Source organism: Macaca nemestrina, chromosome 11 (assembly GCF_043159975.1).
Source record: "Macaca nemestrina isolate mMacNem1 chromosome 11, mMacNem.hap1, whole genome shotgun sequence".
NCBI classification, from domain to species: Eukaryota; Metazoa; Chordata; class Mammalia; order Primates; family Cercopithecidae; genus Macaca; species Macaca nemestrina.
Window position 1 is genome coordinate 65,033,783 of NC_092135.1, and position 22,570 is coordinate 65,056,352.

At 39.5% G+C, this 22,570-nt stretch overlaps 1 protein-coding gene across 2 annotated transcripts in view; it reads left to right on the plus strand.

Moving 5' to 3' along the window:
- The window catches only part of LOC105483297 (xin actin binding repeat containing 2), a 348,129-nt gene that overhangs the window by 200,593 nt on the left and 124,966 nt on the right, over positions 1 to 22,570 (plus strand). For both annotated transcript variants that reach the window (XM_071072890.1, XM_011744087.2), the window contains exon 2: positions 21,567 to 21,720. In XM_071072890.1, the coding sequence (XP_070928991.1) occupies positions 21,567 to 21,720 (154 nt within the window). The remainder of the gene's footprint in view (positions 1 to 21,566; positions 21,721 to 22,570) is intronic.

A 22,570-nucleotide genomic window follows, 5' to 3' on the forward strand; every position in this document is an offset into this window, starting at 1 on the left:
TTTCTGTTCTTGTGATAGTTTGCTAAGAATGATGGATTCCAGCTGCATCCATGTCCCTACAAAGGACTCAAACTCATCCTTTTTTATGGCTGCATAGTATTCCATGGTGTATATGTGCCACATTTTCTTAATCCAATCTGTCACTGATGGACATTTGGGTTGATTCCAAGTCTTTGCTATTGTGAATAGTGCTGCAATAAACATACGTGTGCATGTGTCTTTATAGCAGCATAATTTATAATCCTTTGGGTATATACCCAGTAATGGGATGGCTGGGTCATATGGTACATCTAGTTCTAGATCCTTGAGGAATCGCCATACTGTTTTCCATAATGGTTGAACTAGTTTACAGTCCCACCAACAGTGTAAAAGTGTTCCTATTTCTCCACATCCTCTCCAGCACCTGTTGTTTCCTGACTTTTTAATGATTGCCATTCTAACTGGTGTGAGATGGTATCTCATTGTGGTTTTGATTTGCATTTCTCTGATGGCCAGTGATGATGAGCATTTTTTCATGTGTCTGTTGGCTGTATGAATGTCTTCTTTTGAGAAATGTCTGTTCATATCCTTTGCCCACTTTTTGATGGGGTTGTTTGTTTTTTTCTTGTAAATTTGTTTGAGTTCTTTGTAGGTTCTGGATATTAGCCCTTTGTCAGATGAGTAGATTGCAAAAATTTTCTCCCATTCTGTAGGTTGCCTGTTCACTCTGATGGTAGTGTCTTTTGCTGTGCAGAAGCTCTTTAGTTTAATTAGATCCCATTTGTCAATTTTGGCTTTTGATGCCGTTGCTTTTGGTGTTTTAGACATGAAGTCTTTGCCCATGCCTATGTCCTGAATGGTACTACCTAGGTTTTCCTCTAGGATTTTTATGGTATTAGGTCTAACATTTAAGTCTCTAATCCATCTTGAATTAATTTTCGTATAAGGAGTAAGGAAAGGATCCAGTTTCAGCTTTCTACTTATGGCTAGCCAATTTTCCCAGCACCATTTATTAAATAGGGAATCCTTTCCCCATTTCTTGTTTCTCTCAGGTTTGTCAAAGATCAGATGGCTGTAGATGTGTGGTATTATTTCTGAGGACTCTGTTCTGTTCCATTGGTCTATATCTCTGTTTTGGTACCAGTACCATGCTGTTTTGGTTACTGTAGCCTTGTAGTATAGTTTGAAGTCAGGTAGCGTGATGCCTCCAGCTTTGTTCTTTTGACTTAGGATTGTCTTGGAGATGCGGGCTCTTTTTTGGTTCCATATGAACTTTAAAGTAGTTTTTTCCAATTCTGTGAAGAAAGTCATTGGTAGCTTGATGGGGATGGCATTGAATCTATCCTTGGGCAGTATGGCCATTTTCACGATATTGATTCTTCCTATCCATGAGCATGGTATGTTCTTCCATTTGTTTGTGTCCTCTTTGATTTCACTGAGCAGTGGTTTGTAGTTCTCCTTGAAGAGGTCCTTTACATCCCTTGTAAGTTGGATTCCTAGGTATTTGATTCTCTTTGAAGCAATTGTGAATGGAAGTTCATTCCTGATTTGGCTCTCTGTTTGTCTGTTACTGGTGTATAAGAATGCTTGTGATTTTTGCACATTAATTTTGTATCCTGAGACTTTGCTGAAGTTGTTTATCAGCTTAAGGAGATTTTGGGCTGAGACAATGGGGTTTTCTAAATATACAATCATGTCATCTGCAAACAGGGACAATTTGACTTCTTCTTTTCCTAACTGAATACCCTTGATTTCTTTCTCTTGCCTGATTGCCCTAGCCAGAACTTCCAACACTATGTTGAATAGGAGTGGTGAGAGAGGGCATCCCTGTCTTGTGCCAGTTTTCAAAGGGAATTTTTCCAGTTTTTGCCCATTCAGTATGATATTGGCTGTGGGTTTGTCATAAATAGCTCTTATGATTTTGAGGTACGTTCCATCAATACCGAATTTATTGAGCGTTTTTAGCATGAAGGGCTGTTGAATTTTGTCAAAAGCCTTTTCTGCATCTATTGAGATAATCATGTGGTTCTTGTCTTTGGTTCTGTTTATATGCTGGATTATGTTTATTGATTTGCGAATGTTGAACCAGCCTTGCATCCCAGGGATGAAGCCCACTTGATCATGGTGGATAAGCTTTTTGATGTGTTGCTGAATCCGGTTTGCCAGTATTTTATTGAGGATTTTTGCATCGATGTTCATCAGGGATATTGGTCTAAAATTCTCTTTTTTTGTTGTGTCTCTGCCAGGCTTTGGTATCAGGATGATGTTGGCCTCATAAAATGAGTTAGGGAGGATTCCCTCTTTTTCTATTGATTGGAATAGTTTCAGAAGGAATGGTACCAACTCCTCCTTGTACCTCTGGTAGAATTCAGCTGTGAATCCATCTGGTCCTGGACTTTTTTTGGTTGGTAGGCTATTAATTGTTGCCTCAATTTCAGAGCCTGCTATTGGTCTATTCAGGGATTCAACTTGTTCCTGGTTTAGTCTTGGAAGAGTGTAAGTGTCCAGGAAATTATCCATTTCTTCTAGATTTTCCAGTTTATTTGCGTAGAGGTGTTTATAGTATTCTCTGAGGGTAGTTTGTATTTCTGTGGGGTCGGTGGTGATATCCCCTTTATCATTTTTAATTGCGTCGATTTGATTCTTCTCTCTTTTCTTCTTTATTAGTCTGGCTAGTGGTCTGTCAATTTTGTTGATCTTTTCAAAAAACCAACTCCTGGATTCATTGATTTTTTGGAGGGTTTTTTGTGTCTCTATCTCCTTCAGTTCTGCTCTGATCTTAGTTATTTCTTGCCTTCTGCTAGCTTTTGAATGTGTTTGCTCTTGCTTCTCTAGTTCTTTTAATTGCGATGTTAGAGTGTCAATTTTAGATCTTTCCTGCTTTCTCTTGTGGGCAGTTAGTGCTATAAATTTCCCTCTACACACTGCTTTAAATGTGTCCCAGAGATTCTGGTATGTTGTATCTTTGTTCTCATTGGTTTCAAAGAACATCTTTATTTCTGCCTTCATTTCGTTATGTACCCAGTAGTCATTCAGGAGCAGGTTGTTCAGTTTCCATGTAGTTGAGCGGTTTTGATTGAGTTTCTTAGTCCTGAGTTCTAGTTTGATTGCACTGTGGTCTGAGAGACAGTTTGTTATAATTTCTGTTCTTGTACATTTGCTGAGGAGTGCTTTACTTCCAATTACGTGGTCGATTTTGGAGTAAGTATGATGTGGTGCTGAGAAGAATGTATATTCTGTTGATTTGGGGTGGAGAGTTCTATAGATGTCTATTAGGTCTGCTTGCTGCAGAGATGAGTTCAATTCCTGGATATACTTGTTAACTTTCTGTCTCGTTGATCTGTCTAATGTTGACAGTGGAGTGTTGAAGTCTCCCATTATTATTGTATGGGAGTCTAAGTCTCTTTGTAAGTCTCTAAGGACTTGCTTTATGAATCTGGGTGCTCCTGTATTGGGTGCATATATATTTAGGATAGTTAGCTCTTCCTGTTGAATTGATCCCTTTACCATTATGTAATGGCCTTCTTTGTCTCTTTTGATCTTTGATGGTTTAAAGTCTGTTTTATCAGAGACTAGTATTGCAACCCCTGCTTTTTTTTGTTCTCCATTTGCTTGGTAAATCTTCCTCCATCCCTTTATTTTGAGCCTATGTATGTCTCTGCGTGTGAGATGGGTCTCCTGAATACAGCAGACTGATGGGTCTTGACTCTTTATCCAGTTTGCCAGTCTGTGTCTTTTAATTGGAGCATTTAGTCCATTTACATTTAAGGTTAAGATTGTTATGTGTGAACTTGATCCTGCCATTATGATATTCACTGGTTATTTTGCTCGTTAGTTGATGCAGTTTCTTCCTAGCCTCGATGGTCTTTACATTTTGGCATGTTTTTGCAATGGCTGGTACTGGTTGTTCCTTTCCATGTTTAGTGCTTCCTTCAGGATCTCTTGTAAGGCAGGCCTAGTGGTGACAAAATCTCTAAGCATTTGCTTATCTGTAAAGGATTTTATTTCTCCTTCACTTATGAAACTTAGTTTGGCTGGATATGAAATTCTGGGTTTAAAATTCTTTTCTTTAAGAACGTTGAATATTGGCCCCCACTCTCTTCTGGCTTGTAGAGTTTCTGCTGAGAGATCTGCTGTTAGTCTGATGGGCTTCCCTTTGTGGGTAACCCGACCTTTCTCTCTGGCTGCCCTTAAGATTTTTTCCTTCATTTCAACTTTGGTGAATCTGGCAATTATGTGTCTTGGAGTTGCCCTTCTCGAGGAGTATCTTTGTGGCGTTCTCTGTATTTCCTGGATTTGAATGTTGGCCTGCCCTACTAGGTTGGGGAAGTTCTCCTGGATGATATCCTGAAGAGTGTTTTCCAACTTGGTTCCATTTTCCCCCTCACTTTCAGGCACCCCAATCAGACGTAGATTTGGTCTTTTTACATAATCCCATACTTCTTGCAGGCTTTGTTCATTTCTTTTTCTTCTTTTTTCTTTTGGTTTCTCTTCTCGCTTCATTTCATTCATTTGATCCTCAATCGCTGATACTCTTTCTTCCAGTTGATCGAGTCGGTTACTGAAGCTTGTGCATTTGTCACGTATTTCTCGTGTCATGGTTTTCATCTCTTTCATTTCGTTTAGGACCTTCTCTGCATTAATTACTCTAGTCATCAATTCTTCCACTTTTTTTTCAAGATTTTTAGTTTCTTTGCGCTGGGTACGTAATTCCTCCTTTAGCTCTGAGAAATTTGATGGACTGAAGCCTTCTTCTCTCATCTCGTCAAAGTCATTCTCCGTCCAGCTTTGATCCGTTGCTGGCGATGAGCTGCGCTCCTTTGCCGGGGGAGATGCGCTCTTATTTTTTGAATTTCCAGCTTTTCTGCCCTGCTTTTTCCCCATCTTTGTGGTTTTATCTGCCTCTGGTCTTTGATGATGGTGATGTACTGATGGGGTTTTGGTGTAGGTGTCCTTCCTGTTTGATAGTTTTCCTTCTAACAGTCAGGACCCTCAGCTGTAGGTCTGTTGGAGATTGCTTGAGGTCCACTCCAGACCCTGTTTGCCTGGGTATCAGCAGCAGAGGCTGCAGAAGATAGAATATTTCTGAACAGCGAGTGTACCTGTCTGATTCTTGCTTTGGAAGCTTCCTCTCAGGGGTGTACTCCTCCCTGTGAGGTGTGGGGTGTCAGACTGCCCCTAGTGGGGGATGTCTCCCAGTTAGGCTACTCAGGGGTCAGGGACCCACTTGAGCAGGGAGTCTGTCCCTTCTCAGATCTCAACCTCCGTGTTGGGAGATCCACTGCTCTCTTCAAAGCTGTCAGACAGAGTCGTTTGCGTCTGCAGAGGTGTCTGCTAAGTTTGTTCAGTTTACTGTGCCCTGTCCCCAGAGGTGGAGTCTACAGAGACAGGCAGGTTTCCTTGAGCTGCTGTGAGCTCCACCCAGTTCGAGCTTCCCAGCAGCTTTGTTTACCTACTTAAGCCTCAGCAATGGCGGGCGCCCCTCCCCCAGCCTCGCTGCTGCCTTGCCGGTAGATCACAGACTGCTGTGCTAGCAATGAGGGAGGCTCCGTGGGTGTGGGACCCTCCTGGCCAGGTGTGGGATATGATCTCCTGGTGTGCCTGTTTGCTTAAAGCGCAGTATTGGGGTGGGAGTTACCCGATTTTCCAGGTGTTGTGTGTCTCAGTTCCCCTGGCTAGGAAAAGGGACTCCCTTCCCCCTTGCGCTTCCCAGGTGAGGCAATGCCTCGCCCTGCTTCAGCTCTCGCTGGTCGGGCTGCAGCAGCTGACCAGCACCGATCGTCCGGCACTCCCCAGTGAGATGAACCCAGTACCTCAGTTGAAAATGCAGAAATCACCGGTCTTCTGTGGTGCTCGCGCTGGGAGTTGGAGACTGGAGCTGCTCCTATTCGGCCATCTTGCTCCGCCCCCCCCGGTTATTTCATTTTCAAAAGGTCAAAGAAAATGAAATAAAAAAATGGATGTAAAAACAGAGAAAGAAAACACTTTGCATGCTAACACCTAAATCTTAAATGGCACGTGAGTTTTAAAATGTGTTACAGCAGATTAGCTTTAAAAGGTTTAGCCATTAGAGATTTTTCCATTGCTAGTAATATGGTCACTTGAAACTAGTTAAAATATTTTAATAGAAGTTTTCTTTTCATTAGAATTCCTTTAAGAGTGGATATGGTCTCCAACTAATAAAGATAATCATAAAATACTTTAGGGCCCTATTTAAGAAAATGAGAGTGACTGCGGCAAGTTGCAGAATTTTATTCTTGACTGAGAAGGGAAAGAAGGCAGTATTTCTGCTTTATATGGAAAATTAACTGCCTAAATGTGAAGCCAGAATGAAAATAAGGTTACATAGCATTAAAATCTGCATCTCATGGGGAATTTATGTTTAGTACTCCTTCAGCGTAATTTTCCACAGGTTTTCTTAGGCACACAGCAAGTCAAATGAACATGACCTCTAAAGAGGTGAGAAGCAAAGAGACATAATGATATACTCTGCCTCTCAAAGCTCAGATAGCAGCATGTTGTATTTTTGCACATGGGAGAACCTCAGTGAACTATGAAACATACCATTTTCAATTTCACAGCATTCTTTCTGTTAGGGCAGTAGTAAATACCAAAATAATCATGTACATGCCTAGCTTCTAAATGAGATCAGTTAATCTAAAGAAATTAGGTAACATGCCCACAATCCCTGAATCAGCTCTTCCCCTCCCTGAAGAGTCTTTCTTCAGAGAATATTAAATAATTGTACACCTGCACATAGGCAATAATCTTTCTTTAAAATGTTGGACATATGAGTTTTAATATTGGACCCAACCAAAAATGGGGTAAGAACCAGGACTAGAATTGTAACTTTTCTGTGCTTATTTACCTCCAGCTATAAAATGAGAGCACAGTACAAGATTTTTCACCCAAAAGGTGCATATATGCCAAATTGTTTTCTATTCATTTGCACATCCTAGGAGAAGCAAGGATGAAAAGGCTTATTCTGCAGAGAAATAACAGTCATCAGAAAGGTTGAAGTCCTACCCATGGTGAATAGTGACGTCGTTTCCAGCACCAGAATGAAAAATGTGTAGTAGTGTTCACTTGAATGTCCAGGCAATCTGGCCTCTCTGGCAGGATACTGTCTGTAGATGGTATCATCACGGGAAGCTGATTCTTCCTTCTGGAAGACCCAAGGTCCCTTAACTGAGCATTTCTGAAGACTGCAGGTACATGGCTGCCTACTCAGTGTACTTGTGAGCAGAAGGCCCCTTTTTGAGTAAATATTCTGTTATCAAATTCATAACACATTTATCAAATTGATAATACAGTATGAATCAATAGGTACATCACATTGAACAAGCTACAGAAGTTCAAGTGACTGTCTTCCATTTTGAGAACATGTCTTACTGCATGTGTTTTCCACTCCTAGCCCTACACAGAGCACTAAGAGGGAGAAATTGGAGGCCAGAGAGACTTAGCCTTGCCCCTAAGGACCTTAGCATCCACTTCAGGAATTCCGAAGACAAAATCTTACTGTAAATCTCAGGTTTAGGGAAATATGCCAGAGTGATATAATATCAAGGTATCTTAATATCATCATGGAACTAAAGTCAAGGTGAAGAAGAGTCTTAAAATGTATATCTAGAATTAATTTTTAAAAATTTGATGTAGCATTAAATTAGGGAAGGAAGGACCTTGATGACCAATTTGCGTTTACAGTTTTTTTTTTTTTTAATTTGGGTCTTCGTGCCAGGGACTTCTGTGGGACTGTGTACCTTAATTTGTGCTCACTTTTCAAGGGCCAGATAGGGCTTGCATTTATTTCAACTGTGAACCTAAAAATATGTCAGATGTTAATAAAATTGACTGGAATGCAGGCAGTGTTGTGGTAGGAACATATCTGAAAAATTCAGCATTTCAAGAATGTATCTCATTTTGATTGGGGATTATAAAATAGCTGTGAAAATGTTTGCCTGTGGCTTGTCTCAGGATCAAAGGTCTGCACACCTTGTATCACATGTTAGCTTTACACCCAATGACAGTAAACATAGTGAGGCAAATATGCGTTCAAAACTATAAGTACACAACTATTTTGACAGTTGTTCTGTTTAATTCATCCATTGGGGGTGGTGCAGAGTCAGTCACCATTATTAAGAAGTTCTTTATCTGGCTGTAGACACACAATTAGCTAAATAAATCTATTATTTTTAAAACTACTAAGAAACTTACTTTAATATATACATTTAATGCCCAATTTTAGTCTTACACCTGTAAGGATAAATGTAGAGTACTGGTTTGCTAGGGGTGCCTTAACAAAATGCCAGAGATTGAGTAGCTTAAACCAGAGAAATTATTTATTTATTTATTTATTTATTTATTTATTTATTTTTGCAGTTTTAGAGGTTAGAAGTCAAGATCAAGTTGCTTGCAGAGTTTGTTTTCTCTGAAGGCCATAAGGGAAGAATATATTCCAGGCCTCTCTCTGTGGCTTGCAGATAGCCTTCCTCTTGCTGCCTCTTCACATGCTCATTCCTCTTTGAGCATGCACCCCTCCTGTCTCTTTATGGGTCCAAATTTCTTCTGATAAGGAGACCAGTCAGACTGCTTTCTTCTTGTTTTGTTGTTGTTGTTGTTGTTGTTTTGTTTTGTTTTGTTTTGTTTGAGATGGTGTCTCGCTCTGTCGCCCAGGCTGGAGTGCAGTGGCACGATCTCAGCTCTCTGAAAGCTCCACCTCCCAGGTTCACACCATTCTCCTGCCTCAGCCTCCCGAGTAGCTGGGACTACAGGCACCCACCACCATGCTCGGCTAATTTTTTGTATTTTTAGTAGAGACAGGGTTTCACCGTGTTAGCCAGGATGGTCTCGATCTCCTGACCTCGTGATCCACCCACCTCGGCCTCCCAAAGTGCTGGGATTACAGGCCTGAGCCACCGCGCCCGGCCCAGACTGCTTTCTTTTTATGAGGAAGCTAGTCAGACTGGCCATCCTAATGGCCTCATTTTAACTGAATTATCTCTTTAAGGGCCCTGTCTCCAAATACAAGAATATTCTGAGGTACTGGGGATTAGAATTTTGGGGGTACACAATTCAACCTATAACGGTATTCAATGAAATCAATTAACTAAAGTGGATAGATGTGCTGAGTGTACAGGAGTAAAACAGGAAATGTAGAACTCAGGCAACAAGCACCTATAGGAGTGACAAGGATGGTGTTGATTTTGTGGCTGTGCAGTTAATAAGGATTGATAAAATCTATAAATAATTTGATGCATTCTCTTCCCTGGAAATGGTAATTTCTGTTTTGTTATTTAATATGTAAACCCATTCTGCAGGGAGTAATGGAAATATCATGAGAACAGATGATCCATTAAAAAAATTGTTTCATAGTATTCTAGAAAAAAAACTCTCCTTGTTTACAGACCATAATTTTAGTACTCCTTTTGTTTCTCTCATGTATCACTTGTTTTTAGAAAAGTTTAGATGCTGAGTTCCATCTAGACAAACATTTTTAAAGTTTTGGCAATAAAGTTTTAGTTCATTATACATAGAGATATAAATTACGTTTTTCCTCCTCTCCCCGGGGAATTAGCCTATTTTCTTTATGTCTTTCACTCTAGAAGATGTGTCTTCACCATATTTGGACATTTCTCAGTTGCATTTTCTTCTGAATGCTTTGTGTGAATATAAAATTCACAAAGTATTCAAATCCATTCGACAAACATTTAGTAAGTACCTGCAGTGTTCAAAGAAAGCAGTATGTGAGACTCAGTGTGGCTACAAAGATGGATAAAGCATGTTCTTAATGAGCTGACAGTGCAGTAGGGGAAACAAGATGTGTCAAAAGTGACTAGAGTACGAAGCGGAATGAAAAAGATGTAAATACTGGAGGAGCTCTGACATGGAGTGATTGTTTTTAGCTGGGGCATTTGGGAAAAGCTTCCTAAACCAAGTGTCACTTGGACCTCATGTGAAAGCAGTTTGGGAATTTCTATAGAAAACAGTGGCAAAGTGGGGCATTCAGAGGAGCTTTCTTTAGACAAACATGTGTAAACACTGGTGGAGAAGCAGAAAGTGTATTCATTAAATGCTGCTGTCCCTTTGGGAGTAGCCAGAAGGATGGCCCAGATCAGGGTGGTGGAACCCAGCGGAGCCATGTTGAGAGGTTCTAAGTGCCAAGTTACTGAAAAGTCACTGGGAAACCAGGAAGCCCAGTTAACTCAGCTGCTAAATTTAATTTCTCAATACTTCATCAAGCATTGTTAAATGAGGGGGCAAGCCACATTGTTTCTCTTGACCCTTCTAAAGTGATGTGTGCAGTAGAATGTGATAATGTTGTGATGATCATTATTATTTCTCCATCTAGTTATTGTATTTGTCTATTTTTCTTGCTGCTGTTCCTTGATACTATTTCAATATAAAATGTCATGAGACTTTTAAAAGTCAGCTCATCATTTATCAAGTGCCTACCATGTAAAAGGCACAATGCTACAAGAATTTTAGAGAAGAATAAGATACGTAGCTATAAAGGAGTTGATATTTTACTTCTCATGCCATTTTAGCCTACATTATTTCAGTTTCTGGAACTGACAAATAAATTACAGTAGGGAAACAGGATGATGCAGAAGTTAAAAATATCAGCTTAGCATCAGACTGAAATAGGTCCACCACTGTCTTAAGTGTGTGGCCTTGGGCAAGTTACTTAAGCTCTCTAACATTAGTTTCTTCATGTAAAATAGAGGTAGCTACCTCATTAGTATTGTTAAATCTGTTTAATAAAAAGGATGTATTTAAAGCAGAGTACTTGGCACAAAGTAATATTCAAGGAATGTCAGCCTTTATGACTTCTTTAAGGACTACATTTCTTCATTTTTCGTATTTGTGAGTAGAAAAGTTAGAGTCACAGAAGCTGAACAATAGGAGATGTGGTGAGCATAATATTTTCTGGTTATTTATTGTTGCATAACAAACTACCTCCAAAATTTGGTTATTTAATGCAGTTTGTTTTAATCACTCATGGTTCTATGGGTTGACTTAACTCAGCTGGGGAGCCTTACGTGGAATAGCTCATGATGTTTTCATCTAACGTGGGCCAGGGTTAGAGTTATATGAAGTTATAGGACTGAACATCCAATATCCTCCAGGCAGTTGATGCTTCTGTTGCCTGGGACATCACCTGGGGCTGTAGAATGGAGCACCTACAAATGATCTCTCCAAGTGGCGTGAGCTTCTCAATGCATGCTGATGGCTTCTGAGATGGAGTCTCCCAAAAATGAGCGTCCTGAGAGACAGGACACTCTGGCAGAAGCTGCGAGGCTTCTTTCTTCACTTGCATATCTGGGTAGCTTGTGCTCCTTGTGCTCTCTCTCTCACTCTCTCTTTCTCTGCCACCTTGTTTTTTGAGGCCACGGTAGTCTCAGATATAATCACACTTCTAACATGGCAGCTGGCTTCCAAGAGGCAGGAAACAAAACCTGCCATGCTAGTGAAGGGCTAAGCCAAGACTGGAAAGGTTGGTCAAGCGCCATTTCTGCTGTGCTCTCTCAGAAAAGTTCCTACAAGATGAATGTTGATTCATGGAGGAGAAATAGCTTTGCTTCTTGATGGGGGAGTGGAAGGTATATTGCACGTGAGCATACAGATGAGGAAACTGTCCTATGAAAGTATTGTAAAAATTAGTAGGGGAGACATGATTTGTCCTTGTTTTTCTGATGAAAAGCCTAAGGCTAAGGATGTTATGAGGTAGCCAAAGTAACTTCTATTAAATGGAAGAGCTTCACATTAAACTCTGGCTCCGAATGAGATCTTCTGGGAAAACTACCCTCTACATCTCCTCAAATAACTTGTCATTTGCTTTCTTCTGAGATGGGAAAAACCATGGGGGCTGACAGCAGTGATCTTCCCCCAACCCCCATCCATCTACACATCCACACCTACACCCTCATCTCCTGTGCCTGTGCCCTTGATTGCATGTCCTACTGTGAGCCTCACTGTCAGCATCATAAAATGAGAATAGCACCTTCCCATAGGGTTGAAATGAAAATTCTATGAGTATAATACATGTAAAGTGCTTAACACCATGCCTGAAATATAATGAGTGTTCAATACTTCCTACTTATTATTGTTGTTATTATTATTACTATTCAAATTTTTTAGAATAGGAATTTACATTGCCATCTCTTTCTCTTCATTATCAGTCTTTCCTAAACCGACTCTCTTCTACAGGAATGGTTTTTACCTGGGCTACCTCCTAATTGCCCAAATTTGGGCATATTGGAGATATTTTTATTGCATTTTTTTCCTAAATTCCCTGCTGCATTTGAAATGCCCTACTTCCTTGGTATTCAAGACTTTGCACTCTTCCCTGATTTCCTGTGTCAGCCACAAATAGTTGTACAGGTCTAAAGCATCTCAAAGAAACACATATAAGGGAAGGAGATTCACATGAAACATGAGGTAGACTTGTGCATCTATCATGATAACTTTCCAGCAGATGGCAATAACATGATCTAGTCTAATGAAATCAGTATATTGTGACAGCCTTCTGACAGACACAGAAAAGTGTTTTGAGGAGGCACCTTTTTCCAGCTTACAGAAATGCTCCATGTGGACTGGTGGTGACTGAACTTCTGACTGTTTCTCCTCTACTGCCTTCACCAGATAATCTTTGCTTGTCCCCCAAATGCCTGAGAGGTTTGTTTCACAGCTGTCTAGACTTATTCTGCATGTTCTAATTCAATAATAATTGAGTCTTACTGTTGAGACTACCACCTTATTGCTGCTGAGCCCTAAATCTTTCACTCCAGCTGTGACTTCTTTGAATTTCAGATTTCTCGCTGCCTGCTGGACATATTCACCTGGATGTCTTTAGGGAAAGCTCAAACTCAACATGTCAAAAACTTAATTCACTTGATGGCCCTCAAGAATGAAACTCCAGCATCTTTTTAAAGCCAGATAACCCTGTTGTTCTGCATCAGTATTTTCATGGAAAAGTTCAGTTTCACTTTTATGTATGAAATTAACATAGGGAGGTACAGAGAAGTATATGCTTTTTGGGGTCCCCCTGAGGGTCCATCCAGAGGAGTGCTGCCCCAAAACTGAGGGTGTGGCATGTGCTGGATTCCCCCAGTTTTCCTTCTAGATCAACTCATTCTTTGTGGTCAGTCCAGAAGGAAGCCCACGATCAGCCTTCACTTCTCTGAGGCACACATGCATTTGGGGAAGACATTCACTCTGTTTTATCAATTTCATAAAGCCATCTCAATTAGAATATCTAGAAATTATGCTAGACTTCTTGCACTCCCTCACTACCCTTATCCTAAAAACTACTACTTTGATGCCTAAATATTTGTAATGGGTTCTCTTCCCTCTAGTCCCCTTCTCACTCTCCTAATGTAGGCTTTTCCTATCTCTCAATTGGAAATTTTAATAAATTCCTTAATACACTTACTACAGAAGATGTTACCGTCTTATTCCATTGCAGTTGACCCTTGTGCAACACAGGTCTGAATTGTGTGGGTCCACTTACGTGCAGGATGTTTTCAATAAGTAGTCAACCCTCCATATTCACTGGTTCCGCATCTGCAACCAAACACGCATGGAAAATACAGTGTTGGCTGGCTGGGAAACCCATGAATGTGGAAAGTTGACTTCATCTGACTTCATATCTACACATTCCACAGGGCTCTCTGTGAGACTTAAATGTGTATGGGTTTTGGTATCCAAGGTGGTCCTGGAGCCAATACCCCCTTGGATATTGAGAGGCAACTGTATGATCCGTTTTTCACACAGCTGACAGATATATCTATCTAAAGTAAAATCTAATCCCATCGCCCCCACTTAATTCACTTGCAAGAATTCTTGTTACCTACAGGATCAAATTCAGGAAGCTTTCTCTGATCACATCTCCCCAGAATCTTCCACCTGTGTGTCCAGGACACCTACATTTCTTTATTATCACACACCCCTTTTTGTTACAATACTCACGTAACGTCTCTTGCCCTGCCATTAGACTATGAGCTTCTTGAGGACCCAACTTGCACCTTAATCATTTTTGTAGTTATGGTGCCTAAAACAATTCTTGAGATAGATTAATCAAAAATATTTTGAATGAATGAAAGATGAGTATAGAATATAATGATTGAAGGGGCTTCCTGGAGGAGACTGCACTGAGCTAGGTCATGAGGGAAGAAATATTTTTAATACATAGTGGGAGGAGGTACAGTCTTCCAGGAAAGGACTTCTGAAAAAAAATAATAAAAGTTCAAAGACCAGGTGGGACAGTAACACGGCAGAATTCATATAAAGTTTCTTCTCTTGTCTTTTATATTTTGGTAATTTTCTTTTATTTTTGTTCTTCTCTTCATGTCTGTGTAAAACTTCTTTATGCTTCTGTTAATATTTTTATTTCTCTAAAGAACTTACTGAGTTTGGGAGTGTACACGAGCTAGCGCAGCAGTTTAAATGTAGACAAATCTAAATATTTTCTTTTTATCATCTTATTTTTTCCTGGTGACCTCTTCATTCAGGGATCCACACTGAGAAGAAAATATATAAAGCAGTACAGCCACCCGCTTTGTTTTCAAATGCCTGGTAAGAGGTTCTGATTATTTTAGGGGACTCTACAGCTCTATGTCTCTTGTGAAATAGACATTGGGTTGTATTAAAGACTTGACATTTTTCATTCTCATATCTTAAAAAATATTTTATCTTCTAAGATCATAATTATACATATGTTAAAGTAATACATGTATATAAATATGCAAGAAAAATTATCTTGTAATCTCAGCACTTTGGGAGGCTGAGGCAAGTGGATCACCTGAGGTTGGGAGTTCGAGAACAGCCTGAGCAACATGGAGAAATCCTGTCTCTACTGAAAATACAAAATTAGCCGGGCATGGTGGTGCATGCCTGTAATCCCAGCTACTCAGGAAGCTGAGGCAGGAGAATCACTTGAACCCGGGAGGCAGAGGTTGTGGGGAGCTGAGATCACACCATGCACCATTGCACTCCAGCCTGAGCAACAAGAGTGAAACTCGGTCTCAAAAAAAAAAAGAAGAAAAGAAAAGAAATATTACCTTAATCTCTTTCAAGTTTGTTTCCCCTATTTTCAATTGCTTTCCTCGTTTTGAAGAGTCATAAAACTAGTAAAGATAATAGACCTTATCGAGAGCTTTTACTTATTTACATATTATTTAAGCCAGAGCCTCCACTAGTGCCTCTGGAACTGTCTCTCCATAATCAGCAATGACTTCTGTACCCTCAACCTCTTCTCCAAATACTTCTGTCACCTTCTCGCTTTAACAGAAACATGGTTCTCCCCCGAAATCATCAGTGTCCCTGAATTGTCTCCATGTACCTGGAGACCATTCTTCCTAATCACTCCTCTCCTGCTTTTTTTTTTTTTTTTTTTTTTTTTTTTTTTAAAAAAACCCCGGCCGGGCGCGGTGGCTCAAGCCTGTAATCCCAGCACTTTGGGAGGCTGAGACGGGCGGATCACGAGGTCAGGAGATCAAGACCATCCTGGCTAACCCGGTGAAACCCCGTCTCTACTAAAAAATACAAAAAACGGCCGGGCGCGGTGGCTCAAGCCTGTAATCCCAGCACTTTGGGAGGCCGAGACGGGCGGATCACGAGGTCAGGAGATCGAGACCATCCTGGCTAATATGGTGAAACCCCGTCTCTACTAAAAATACAAAAAACTAGCCGGGCGAGGTGGTGGGCGCCTGTAGTCCCAACTACTCCGGAGGCTGAGGCAGGAGAATGGCGTAAACCTGGGAGGCGGAGCTTGCAGTGAGCTGAGATCCGGCCACTGCACTCCAGCCTGGGCGACAAAGCAAGACTCCGTCTCAAAAAAAAAAAAAAAAAAAATACAAAAAACTAGCCGGGCGAGGTGGCGGACGTCTGTAGTCCCAGCTACTCGGGAGGCTGAGACAGGAGAATGCGTGAACCTGGGAGGCGGAGCTTGCAGTGAGGTGAGATCCGGCCACTGCACTCCAGCCTGGGCAACAGAGCGAGACTCCGTCTCAAAAAAAAAAAAAAAAAAAAAAAAAAAACAGAACAAAAACAAACAAACAAAAAAAAATCCCTGCACATCTGAAACTCATTCAGTCAGGTGCACCTTCCCCACCAACCACCAACCATCATGACTGTTATTTATTACATTCAATGGTTTCCCTCATTTACAAGGACATTGCTACACAACTTTTCTCTGCCTTTCAAGTCCTTCCATTTTCCTGGGACACCATCATGGCCCCTGAGTTCCTAGGTTTCCTCCTATGTAATAACTTTCCCTCTACTCTAGCTTTCATTTTTTGGTCACAGCTGGATCCTAACAAGTTACCCTACTCTCTACAAACTAAAGCAAACATCTCAGTTGCCCCAGTCACGACTCTCTCCAATTTGCTTTGCCAAATATTGACACTAAAAGGGTTCTTTAGTTTCACCAAGATCTCCAGTCTGGGGACCCTTCGTCTGTCTTCCAATGTACCCTTTCTTTCCTTTTAATCCAACTTACATTGCACAGTGTATCATTTCAATCGCTCTGTTAGATCTCTTGGTGGCAACCTAAATTTCCTGTACTTGGTCTCTGCCTGCCCTAACCCCACTCTGTGATACACATTTTATTTATACTTTTCCTCAGGAAACCGCTCCCTGGCTGAAGTCACCTATATACTTTCTCATTGCCCAAACTAGAACTATGGTGAATTTTCTGACTTAGTAAGTAACTAAGTAACTTAACAGGCCCAATTGGTAGCCCTGCAGAGTTAATATTCCCAATCTCAAATGGGCCCCCAGTGCTGCACTGCCACAGTCATCTTTGTCTAGTCATGTCTCTTCCCCTGTTCTCCCCAGCAATTAAGTTAAACTTTCTTCATTCTCTTCAAATACTCCTATGTTCATTAGACTTTGCATTGTAACAGAGAAAATAGATAACTTTCTGCCTGGGTTCTTATCTTCAAGCAACAAAGCATGCAAATCACCTATATCTGCATTAATTTGACCCTCCTTCCCCTCAGTGAGAACAGGAATGTTTTCTGTTATGCTGCCTTCGGGCTATATTTCTATCCATGCTTTGGGTTCCATCCTCTTGCCCTTCTCGTTAATTTTCCTTCACTGATTGTTCCTGCTGTCTTCTATACAGTCAGCATCTCCATCTCATTAAATCATTTGAGTTAGCTTTTCAAAGTATGCAAAACTCTTCCTTTAAAACAAACAAAACACATCTCTCTCAAGTTACTGCTTTATTGCTCCCATCCACATTAACATTGAAATTTTCAATAAGTGAGTTCCATTCACCATCTCCCAGCCACTCTCTCAACCACTTCAAATTGCCTTCGAACCTTTGTACTTTCAATGAAGCAATTTTGCTCAACTGTTGACATCCATGTTGCTCAACTCAAGATATATTTTAGTCCTCTTCAAATTAATACTTTCAGTGCAAGTTCAATATCGTTAAAGATATTCTTTCCTTCTGATTTTTCTCCTCTGCCATACATTTAATCTTGGCATTTTTCAAGGCTTGGTTCTGGACTCACTCTCCATCACACTTTATATACTTTGCCCCTAAGCAAGTTCATTCAAGCCTGTTGTTTCAATTACCACGGAAGGCAGATGACTTAAATTAGTTGTTCAGTTTGGACCTCTCCTCTAAGCTCCAGGGCTACACATCCAACTGCCTTTTGGACATCTTGCTACCCAACTCATGATCTATCATCTCCCTCAAACCAGCCTTTATCTGATATTTTGACATCATTTAATAGCATCACAATCCATTTTGTTGTGCATGCCATAGAGAAAAATTAAATTCTCTCCCATTCTCTCTCTCTCTCATTATCTCTCTCCCCCCTCCCCTCTCTATCTTTCTCAGACTTCTGATTCAATCCATTACCAAGCTTCGAAAGTTTTACCTCCTAAGTAGCTTTCAACTTGGTTCACTTCTGGCCATCTCCATCACCATTCTTAAGATCATCATCACTTGCCTGCAGCACTGCTATAGTAACTGCTCTTTCCACACGTATTGTAACCTTCTACTCTAACCCAGTCTGGAGTAGTGGCTCTTCACCAGCAGTGACTTTGCTCCCCACAGGAGATTTTGCAATGTGTGAACCCACTTTTAATAGTTATGACTCCAGAGCTAGGGACAAATGCTCCTGGCATCTAGTGGGTAGAGACCAGGAAGGCTGTCAAACAGCCTACCATGCACAGAATAAGGCCCTAACAACAAAGAATTATCTGGTTCAGATAACAGTGACAAGATTGAGAAATCATGTTCTGGAGTTAGACTGCACTTTTCACATGGCAGATCTAATTATGTCATGCGTGCACATGTATACACACACACACATACACACACACACTTAAAAACATTCAGTAACTTCCCATTGAGCTAAGACCAAAAAAGTAAATACAGTGCTGCAGGCCTTGTGATCTGGCCCCGGCCTGCCTTTGCAGGCCATCCAGCACCATGTGTTTTCTTTCAGCCTCCCTGCTCCCACCTACTCTATGCTCTGTCCTCCCTCCCAGTCCAGGACATTTGCACATATTGTCTTCACCTGGAAAGCTCTTCACGTAGTTAAGCCCCATTCATTCTTCAAATATCAGCTGAAAGTCATTTCCCCAGGAGAGCCCTGTGCGCGGCTCTCTCTTTCTCACTGAGTTAATTCCCCCATTGAGATACTCAGCATTAGAGTTGCATGTTTAATACTGACTCCTGGGCTTTGTTACCATTTACCTCCTTCACTAGACTGGAAGCCACCAAAGGTGAAACATATTTCTTTATTTTATTTTAAACAAAATTATACCACCAGTAGTTGGTTGTTGAACATTAGGCATCCAATAACCAAATCTCTTCCAAGAACATTTGAGAAAACTTAGTCCTAGAAATGGCAAGTGACTTAATCAAGGCCACAAAGCTAATTAGTAGCCAAGGGAGGGCTTGAATCCAACTTTCTCATTGTGAAATGCTGCATTTGTTCCTTCTAAACTGGTGTTTTACACATTTGTTTAAGCCTATAGATTTTTACTCAAAGTAAATCTTTTGTGGAAGCACAGTGTATAAAACAGATTACGAGAGATTAAAGCGGATCACTGCTTTGATTGGAGAGAGCTCAATTCAACCTCATCCAAGAAGCTTTTTTATATCTCTACACAGCTGCCTCCTTACCCCTTGCCAGGCCCTGAAGAACTTGCCTCAGAATGACTTTGATGTGATGACTAGGGCTTGAAAATAGGTCCACCACATGTGGATTGTTCCTTACTGCCTCCATACAAGATGCATTCTTGATACTTGTGAATTCCAGAATGAGAATACCAATATAGTATAAGTTAATGTCATCACCAGCTAAAATTTAATCAAATCACATTTCCATGTAGGTATATGAAACAGAAATTATTCCTTAATATCATCAGTCTCAGTCCATGGACCATGTTCAGTGTTCCACCTTTTACCAAAACATAAATTTTCCTAACAAAAATCACAACTTTGTAGGCATCTGCACCTTCTATTTATCTCATCTTGTTTTGCAATGCTAGCAGTTGGATAAAATTGCTGAAACAAAACAAGCAAACATAATGTGTTCATGTCATAGCAGTCACCTTCCAGGACAGTGGAGAGGACACCAGAATGAACTCAGAGAAGGATGTTATACTCGTGCCACATGTCGTGGCATGACTGACACTGTGTCTCAACAGCATTATACCTCACTACAAATTATGAACATATGGATTTTTTGTAATAGTTGGAAACACATATGTTAAAGGCAATGCCCTGAAAAAAACGACAAGTTCTTTTTCTCTATTTTTCTCCTGCAATTGTTTTTAGTTTCAGTTAAAGTTCACTCTAATGAAGACAGCATACATCAAATATTTTTGGGGAGTATCTAAAGATGATATGATTACCAGTTACCAATATTTCTAGTGATTTTATATGTATGTGTGTATATGTGTATATACAAACATTTGTAATAAATGTATGTACACACATATACATAGTGAATATATTCATACTCATGTATATTCATGTGTATGTGTATATTATATATTTGTGTGAATATATATCTTCATATATACTTGTTATGTACATGTCATATATGTATATATATATTTGCAGGTGTGTATATATTATATATAAATTGAAAAACTTTTCTAACCATAGCAAAGACATAGAAAATGTGTCTACTCTAAGAAATGTTTCAAAGCTTTTAGCTGTCTCTCAAACTTGACTCACTCATGTCTGTGTACTTAAGAGGTAACAAAAGTGAAAAACAATTACTGACATCATCATCTGAATCGCTATTTAGAAAAATACGGTAGTCTCCCCTTATCCACGGAGGTCATGTTACAAGGCCCCTGGTGGATGCCTAAAACCACAGCTAGTACCGAACCCTGTGTATACTATGTCTTATCCCACACATATATACCTATAATAAAGTTTAACTTTTAAATTTAGTACAGTAAGAGATTCACAACAATCACTAATAATAAAATAGACTAACTAAAACACTATGCTGTAATAAAGGTTAAATAAGAGTGATTTGACCACAAGCACTGCAATACTATGATAGTCCATCTGATAACCAAGACGGCTTCTAAGTGAATCATGGTTGGTAGTATGGACAAACAAACTGATGATTCATGTCCTGGGCAGATGGAGTGATCCTCAGAGAGCATGCAATTTAAAATTTATAAATGGTTTATTTCTGGAATTTTTCATTTCATATTGTGGACCGCAGATAAATGAAACTGCAGAAACCAAAACTGCAGTTACAGGGAGACTACTGTGTGACCTCCTGTATGAAAATCTTTAACTTAGGTGTAGCTGTTGAAAACATTTTCAGCATATTACTTGACATAGTAAAAATTAGACTTTTGCTTCTTGAACTGTCTTGGGTCATTTACTTTTTGCAACTTTTTATTCAAAATATTTAGTCTACTTGGCTTGGTTTGTTTCATTTGATTACATTACTTGGCCTATACAATAAGGAATGCTAGACTTTCTATGTTGGAAATATCCTTTATACTTCCTTTCTTTGGGAATCTTTTATCTCTTCACTTTTAAATTACTATCTCAAGAAGTAATTTCATAATCTTTATGAATTGAAAAACTGTACTCACTGTATGCTGGCTGAATGGATTTGTAATTGGGGAACTCTATAATTGCTCAGGTTATTATTATAGGGTGAGCATGACATTAAAAAAACTCATTTCCTTCTGTCTTCAGCATATAATGTTGATACATTGCTATTTTTTGAAATTCCCTCATCAACATTTCTCAGGCCTAGAAAGTTGCATCCATTAACATATATTATGTTGTATTGTGACCCTTATTTCCACTCTTTCTCTTTTATGAGAGTAAAAAACACACACACATGAAAGGAAGGCTAATTCAGAAGTGGAACCAGTGGCAGAAAAGTAAACTAAGCGTTCAGATATATGTTTGCAGTTCTTGGCGAAGTTATCAAAATTTTACCCGAAGCATATTGGAAAACATCACTCACGACAGAAACTCCCTCCCTCTTTCACTCCTGCCTTCTATCCCCCCTAAAAAACACATCTGTTTCCTACTGATAGCTTTTAACATACAACCCTTTAATGTCTTCTAACAGGAAGTGGAAATTGAGCGAAGTTTGTGCTCGCCAGCTTTTAAGAGTCACCCTGGGAGCCAGCTGGAGGATTCTGTGAAAGACTCAGACGAGAAAGGCGAGGAAACATCTTGTGACAAGATGTCACCTGAAAGTGGTCACAGCCACATCTTTGAAGGTTAGCATAGCATTTTGATACACTTTCTTGAGATCATACCTCGTACAACATGAGTGGTTAATAAATAAAATATATGAGGGGTTTGTTTAAAAATTAGTAAGGAAAATAATGACTGCATATAGTTTAGGAAATATAATTTAGGAAAAATAGAGGTATTTATAAATACTTCTATCTTTATTATATTTTAATTAGTTTTTTATAACTAAATAGAATATATTTTAATTGACTATAAACCAGTACAACAAGCATTTTCAGTATTAGAAGTTTGAAACAATGTACCTGACCATAATCTTACTTTTCCTTTTGTGAAAATAAAAGAAAAACATACTTGTCTTTCTGTCTGTGGGTACCAAAAGAATGAGCTAGGAGTAACTATACAACAAGCATTTTCAGTATTAGAAGTTTGAAACAATGTACCTGACCATAATCTTACTTTTCCTTTTGTGAAAATAAAAGAAAAACATACTTGTCTTTCTGTCTGTGGGTACCAAAAGAATGAGCTAGGAGTAACTATCGGTAGCAAAATAAAAAAAAATAATAAGATGCCTTAAGCATCTCCTTTTCAGACAATTAAACTAAACTTGCATAATGAATTTGGAATACAAAGCGACATAAGAGTGTTACATTTTAGACAGAACCTTATAAATTTGATTAATGCTTTACAAATATCATTAAATGTACCCTACAACTTAAAGTATAATAATAATAAATAAATTTAAAAAAAAACAAAAAAAATCATTAAAAAGTTAATAGCTCATATGTTAGAAATCACACTACTAATATCATTTTCAACAATGACAGACATGAAAAATATAAATAATTTATTGGAAAATACAGATCTTATTTATCA